This window comes from Saccostrea echinata, unplaced genomic scaffold (assembly GCF_033153115.1).
Source record: "Saccostrea echinata isolate AGI-Se365-2 ecotype Australia unplaced genomic scaffold, CSIRO_AGI_Sech_v1 ptg000011l, whole genome shotgun sequence".
NCBI lineage: Eukaryota > Metazoa > Mollusca > Bivalvia > Ostreida > Ostreidae > Saccostrea > Saccostrea echinata.
Window position 1 is genome coordinate 396,826 of NW_026889760.1, and position 8,059 is coordinate 404,884.

Below are 8,059 nucleotides of genomic sequence, written 5' to 3' on the forward strand. Positions count from 1 at the left end.
CTGTAATGGAAGGCACATTTGGAGAGAAGCGAAATTGTCTAGGCCCTTGATATTGGATTCTAAATCCAAATTTAAAACTTTCAATGAAAAAGTTTGACACTGTGCGGTCATACCCTTCTAAGTAGTCAGCTAAGATTGCGTGTTTTAAAGAAGTTGTCATTTTACTTTTTTAATTGAGGTGGGGGGCTTGAAGGTACTTGCACTGTTATTCCTGGTGATTTGTTTTGATTTGTTTTGTTTGAATTTTGGGCTGAGTTTTCGACAATGTTTACCTGCACAGATTTGACAAACGTTGGGGTTGGTGCATGCATTACCTTTTGGACATGTGCCATGGTTGTTGTATGCATAACAGTATCTATGTTTATGGAGCAAGAATGGGTTGCTTTTTGGATTTTAATTTTTAATCTAGTCCCAAGACAAGAGCATCCTGGAAAAGCTTGCATTTCTGTGTTGCCAAGGACATGTAGATCGATCTTTCTTTCTCCAACGTTGAAACCTTTCGTCGTACTGGAGACATGTACAATCTAACGATATGTTGTATTTGCAAATTGTACCAAACTTAGGTGTGATTTCTTTTGTTAAAAGTGTTGGTTATCTGTTCATAACTCACCCTTTCTATAAACTCCGCCCATCTAGTCGAGACAAAAGAGCATTTCAAAGAACTAAGCCAAATTTTTTTAATCAAACAATCATCCGGACTAGATATACCAAATTGAAGGGAAACATTTTAAATTATAGAAACCATTAGATAATCATTATCATTGAAAACTTGCATTTTAGACTTTTACTTTCGCTATCAAATGAAAAAAACTGCAGAAATCGCTTGAAGTTTTTTTTTTCTCATTTTTTTTTTCGTAAGATAGGCTTATGACCAGGGAGACATTACCCTAGTATTGAGAATATTTTTTGGTATTGATATTATTGGTTTCTCTTAAATGATTCAAATATCGTTTCTATCTCACCTGAGCCGAAGGCTCAAGTGAGCTTTTCTGATCACATTTTGTCCGTCTGTCTGTAAACTTTTCACATTTTCGACTTCTTCTCAAGAACCACTTGGCCAATTTCAACCAAACTTGCCACAAGGCCAAATCTTTATATCCATATTGACATTTTTTATTTGCTTCAATATACATGTATACATTTAATAATTCTACAAATCCATAGGGGGTTGGGGGGGGGGGTCCAACCCCCCCCCCCCCCTTGAAACTGCGCATGCTTTTCTTTTTTCCCTTAGTGGGAGACACACATTCTCTTAAGTAGTTTGTTGAGAATAGCATCAGATATTTATTTTCCTGTTGTAGATTTGAGAATTCAGTCACCGAAACAGGGTCAAAAATAGGCTAAGTGTATGTAGAAAAACTAACATTCCCCTAAAGATTGTGGCCATGGGACATGATTAAGTATCTAAATATTCAGATACGTTTTTGACCTTGAAGAAAGGGTACTTAATAAAGCTGAAGTTTAATAATCATCATTTTCACAATGGCTCCCTTTTTACTATTATTCAACTAAATAACCTTTTCTTTATTCAGAATCTGTTGATGAAATTGGTTTTTGCCATTATTATCCCTTAGAGAGGCATGAAGTAGATACAACTATATACAAAGGCACTAATTAATGGTGAGATAAAATTGTGTAATGTAAAGTACATGCATAACAAGTTGTTGTTCTTTACAATGTTGTATAACAATATTAAATTATATGTATATAAATAAAACATGATTGAAGTAGATGTGTATTCAAGAGAAAATGTCACAAATCATCAAGCTTTCTCAGTGTAATTGATGGAAACTATAAAATTTAAAAATTTCAGGATTTTTGCGTTAATAAACTTCTTTAACAATTTTATCATTTGTGGTAAAATTTTACAATTATTATCCAAATCATTTCCATGGTAACCATATATCAAAGTAAGTAAAATAAACACTTTAGAACAATTCAGATTCAGTCAATTTTCAGTACTCTTGCATAGTACAACAAATAAAAAAAATCAATAAATATTAATAAAACTGATTAAAACTATTTAAAAAAAAGTATTTTTATATTTTGTCTGCATGTGAACAAAAACTTTTAAATTTCTATAAGTATATCTACATGCACTTAGCCTATTTTTGACCCTGTATGAGGACAACTTGGTGTGTCTTCTGCTGTCAGAGGCTGAACACCGAAATACATGTCAGATACGGCTTGCCAACGTGACTGATACTACACACCTGAATACAGCATTACTGGTGACATTGGTGAATCCCCTCATTCTTCTGTAAACATTAGGCCCTGCATCAAGGGTAATTTTTCCTCAAGTATGTAAAGTGCCATACATGTATATACATGTATTTGCAAGCCAATCGATTCAAAGAATCATTTAAAAAAGAAAATTATTTGCTTTGAAACGACTCAATCATTATCTTTTAGTTAACTTTTTTAAGATAAATATTTGTATCCATTGTGGCCTCCACCAACCCCAGGGGTCAAGATTTGAACAAACTTGAATTTACATTACCTGAGGATGCTTCCATATGCTTTCACCTCAGGTGAACTAAAAATATGGCAAAAGTTGATACAAACATATAAACCAAAAGCATTATCTACAATATCTATTTATTTAACATGTCCTTCACTTTGAACTAATAGAAGTTAATTCTCAGACAATAAAATCATTAGCTCATTGTTCTGTCCCTTTATAAGCCTGTAACAACATTTCATTGAAATTATAAATTGCTCAGAGAATATTATGTCATGATACTGATGTTTTCTACTTCACTTGAAAGAATAGAAATATGAACAAATTCATATAATTTTACCAAACAAAATGAAACATTTCATTTTTTTTTTTTTTTACAAAAGAGACTCAATCGAAAATGGGTAACAAGTCATGGACCTTGAACGATAAATCAGGCCAAAATCTGAAGGAAGAGTATAATTAATTTGAAAGACAGTAATACAGAGTTAAATGTACATGGTAACATTTTCATCAAACATAGAAATGTACATCAGTATAATGTACAGCTCAGGTGAGTTAAAATGTAGTTTCTATCTACACATTACACAAACATATGTACAAACATTATATCTATTCGACAAGGTATTTAATTTTCTTAAGCTTTCCTCCCCACTCAGCAACAAACAAATTATTTTTGTTCACACATAAACCATATGGATCCTCCAGATCACAGTTATCTATATAACGGAGGAACTGTCCATCCTGGTCTAGGATGTGGATACAGTGGTTATCACGGTCTGCTGTCAGAATCTGACTCTGACTGTCTGTTGTGATGCCAAAGGGTTTAAAAGAGTTTTCCTTTGTAGTAGAAGGATAACCAGTGTATCTAAATCGGAGTTTTCCAGTCTGGTTGACCACAACTACAGCACGAGCTTTAAAGTCAGCCACACAGATATCCAGGTTTCTGTTCTCACTGATGTACTTAATGAAGCTATTTCCTGAATACAGAGGTTTACCTTCATCATCAAACTGGATTGTTTGTTTCTCTGTGGAGCCTGAGTAACGGACAACTTTGGATTGTGTTTTATCATCACTGTACATAACAACCACGAGATCACCAGAGGAGGTCACACAGAGTTTTGTAGGTCTCCAGTCCTGTAGTCTGATCACCTCCTCCGTCTGTCCATTCTTTACTTTATTCACAGTCTTTGTTTTCCAGTCAGAGTACAACAGATCTCCATCCTTTGTCACTGCTATATCATTTGATACTCCCCCTGATCTTGTTTTGATTGTCTTGATAAGTGAGCCTTTAATGTTGAAGCATTTTATATCACTGACCCAGAACTCACTTGTCCAGATTTCTTCTTCACTGAGACAGGTAACACTGCGGAGTGTTTCATACCCAGTGTTTATAGAAGTGATAAGTTTTGGTTCTTCCAGAAATTCTCTGGTTGATGTCTCTGGTTTCTTCATTTTGTAGCCATTTTCTTCTGTTGTGGTAGATAATGGTGCAAAAGATCCAAACAACTTGTTAATCTGTTCTCTATCTACTGGTTTTGGACTAAACATGGGCAGTGATACCTGAACTTTGGGAGGGAGTTTGCTGAATTCTTTGTTCCTTGAGCTGTATTCCATGATCATGGACACTTCATTTGATTTTTCAATTTCTTTCAGGTTGGACAGAGTTTGTTCAATAAGGGATTGTATTTGTTTAACTTCCTCTGCATGTTTCTTCAGAATGTCAAGGTGTTTTACTTTAAAATCATCAATTTCTTTTTTCATGGCATTGATTACATTTTCAATTTCTCTGTGCCATTGTTCTCCATGTTCTGTCACTGCTGTTGTCAGTTTTTCGTATTCTCCATCCAGGTTAGTTATCTGTGTTTCTATGTCTTTGGTGATTTCTTCATATGATGGACAGATAATGTTTTGTAATTCCTCTGTATCTTTCGCAATGTCATTTTTCTTTGAGTTGTAAATTTCTGAAAGGTCTGAAAAACTGTGTCCTTGATGCTGATTTGATGTAAAACATGAAGAGCAAACAGGAATATCACATTCCTTGCATTGTAATTCACAGGTTTTGGTTGGATGTGTTGCACACTTTGGATAGATCAAGGTTAATTTTCTTTGTTGGAATGGGACAATTTTATGTTTGTCATATTCATCAGAAATGTGTTCTCCAATACAGGGTTTACAAAGGTTGACATGACAGAAATCACAGTACATCTGTACTACAGCTGTCTCACATAGGTCACATCTGATCACATCCTGGGCACTGTGGCGGGGGTCCATTTTTACTTAGAACCTCTATAAATAAAAAGCATTGTTTTGACATTGAAATCAAACGTCCATGTAGTGAATTAGCCTAGATAATAAATACTTTTTCTTTGAATAGTGAATGAATACTAACAAAATATATTGCTTCCTTGTTCAAAAAGTCATTATATTTCTTTTTTAATATGTACATGTTACTTAAAAATCATTTGTTTTTAATACATCACATTTAGATCTAATAATTTGGAAAGGTTTTTGCATATATCCATAGTTTAACGAACTTAATATGACCTTGTGATAAATTATAAATACACAAACTGAAAGTAAAATTTGCCACAAAAGTTTTCTATTTTATGATAATGAATTTTCAGCATTTTCTACCGAGGTAGGAAACTTGCCTTACAATGATGGAATGACATTCATCAGTCTTCTTCTGTTTATTCTTTTTTAATTCTGTTAGACCATGTCTGGCGAGTAGCACAGTTCCGCGTTTGCTGTCGTTCTCACAATTAGAGTTATCTCTCTTGCATCAGTGCATAGCTATGGCACGCCAAATTCACAAAAATTTAACAGTTGATAAACTAGGTTTGTAGATTGTAAACTATAGCTTACGAAGAATGCTGGACAACTCGCCCCCAAGACAGGTCGCCCCCAAGACAACTTGCCCCCGATTTAGGACAACTCGCCCCAATTCAGGACAGCTCGCCCCCATTTAAGACAACTCGCCCCCAGTTTAAGAACCCAACAAATATTAAATATATTATATAGATATTTGAATTTAAAAATGTTCCTAGAAAGTTAAAACAAACAACTGAAAATAAAATTTCTCAATTTTATTGAAAATAAAACACAACACAAATAATTTTACACTAATATCTATTTTCGGTTCTGGCACTTTTTTGATATATTTTCACTAAATTCACACATTTGTTTACATTTTCATCACAAATAAAACTAAATATATGTAATTTTCAGAGCTTGCATGCTTTAATTTTTCATCACGTTGAAGCTGCTTCTGAGTTTTGATACGGCACGCCAATTTTTTAAAAACAAATAAATATACGTAATTTTCGGAGCTTGCATGTTCTAGTCGTCACTTTGAAGTATCCGAATTAATTGTTAGCTTGGGGGTGTCGTTAAAATTTTTGTCTGATGTTTGCATCTAATTAGTAATAATTATTAAAAATTATCATAAGTTTCTCAAAGCGGTCAGTTAAACGTTATTTTCGTCATTAAATAATTAAGATGTTTTAACACTGAGGACAATGTGCTATTTTATAAATATAAATTTAAAAATTGATAAATCAAAATGCATTTATTCACTCTATTTCATAAGAATAAAATTTAAGTAAGCATGGATATATTGATAAATCTTTTATGCATACATTGTTTTTTTAATACAAAATTATGATGTAAATGCATAAAAAAAATAAATATCCTAGCTATTACAATCGTGAATATTGATTATAATTTAAATTTGCATATAAATATACAGAATTGAATAACAGTTATTTTTTTCCCTTGCAATTCATAAGAAGAAATAATGGGGGCGAGTTGTCTCTATAATGGGGGCGAGCAGTCTTGAGTGGGGGCGAGTTGTCCTAAATTGGGGGCGAGCTGTCTTTAATAGTGTTGGGGGCGACTTGTTGTGACAGTCCTGATTCCCTTACGAACTGTAAACTACAGTTAACGATTTGTTTACCATAGTTTTCATCTGTAAACTATATTTAACGGTTGAAAAGTGTGCTAATCTAAGTTTATCTGTTTTGTAAATAAACGTTAACATTAACGTTAACATAGATTTTACTGATAAATATAGATTCTCATTTGTAAACTATAATTTACATTCGTTAACCATAGTGGATAGCTGTGCACTCATGCATTGAACTGTTGGATACTTGTCTAAGTGTATCAAAATAGGTAGCAATATCATAACTGTAATATACTTGAACAATAAAATGCTTTCTTTGGTTGTTAGTACGGGATTTAATGTTGCAGCTGTTGCAGAAAAAAATGCATTACACTCTTACGCGGGTTATGTTTTTCTTCTGCAATAGCTGCAACGTTAATAATTCCGGTAACCAAATAAAGACATTTTATTGTTTATATTCATATCTGTGCAAATAATCATTTAAAGTAGGATTAAGTAGGTTAAATATTGTGTATTATTGATTTGTTAATCGTTGTACGTTTCATTCAGGTGCAGATCCAGGAATTTTCTCCAAAAGGGGGGGGGGGTTCCACCTCGGTCAAAATCGATATTTTAAACTAGGCAAAAATTATTTGTTATTATAACTTTCAGTAATATTTCTAGTATAAATACATATACCAACAAATGTTACTCAAGACCCTTTTAAGATTTTGTTCTTTTGTCATAATGCCCCCCCCCCCTTTACCCGCGTCAAGAAAAGCTACCAAATTATTTGCCTGCGACGAAATGCAGAAATTAAATGTTTTGTTTTTAAGAGGAAACACCTCTTCTTCCGATTTAATCATTCCTCGCCTTTACAGTTTAAAAATTCCTAAATCCACCAAATTCTGTTATTATTGTAAGAACTACACACACTAACTCTCTATTCCCGCCTACATTTTCCATCCATTTAATTCAATATAAATGACAATTTGGACATAAAAGCTTGTTTGAATGCAAAGAAAAGAACAAAGAAAAAATTAAGTACTAATTTTAAAAACCAGTGACAAAAAATTTATTGCTCTTATTTACAACTCCTTTCATAAGGGGGTAGAAAATTTTTTCAATTGAAATCAGGCTGAAAACATCACCATTTTCAAATACTCATGAAAACGAAAATGGATAAATGACTCTTAAATCTCACCGTATGTTTTAACTTATGTAAAATTTAACATATGAGATTGATAAAGTGATAAAGAACATTTTTTATTTGTTATCTCATTAGAAATTGGTAATAAAATGACTATTTTCCTGTTTTTAATCTTCAAAAACAGGTGCCACCCCCCCCCCCCCCCCCCGTGAGACAACAAAACCTTTGGAATGAATAAAAACTGAAAAAAGGGTCTTTTGTTTCGCGGGGGAAGATGTTTTGAAAATAAATTTCCATTTTCCGTTAATTTCTATAGTGAAATATTTTCTCAAATTAAAGATCTATAAACGCATTCCAAAATCAAAACAGAAAATCTTTTTTTTCTGTTTTAGACATTTTGCCCTCAGGTATTGACAAAATCTAACAAAAAAACCCCACAGTTTTATAAGATATTTATTCATAAGATTGTGAAAAATCAGTGTTTTTCTAGTAGAAACACGATCTAGTGTCACAAATAAACTAAAATGTAAATATTTGGAGGAACTATTGAGAATTTAGCAAGACT

The 8,059-nt window shown here is 32.9% G+C and overlaps 1 protein-coding gene across 1 annotated transcript; it reads right to left on the reverse strand.

Moving 5' to 3' along the window:
* Positions 1-2,614: 2,614 nt before the first annotated feature.
* On the reverse strand, positions 2,615-4,746 carry LOC133184779 (uncharacterized). Its single transcript, XM_061319840.1, has one exon. The coding sequence runs from the start codon at positions 4,730-4,732 to the stop codon at positions 3,071-3,073; it is 1,662 nt and encodes a 553-aa protein (XP_061175824.1). The 5' UTR covers positions 4,733-4,746; the 3' UTR covers positions 2,615-3,070.
* Positions 4,747-8,059: the final 3,313 nt, after the last annotated feature.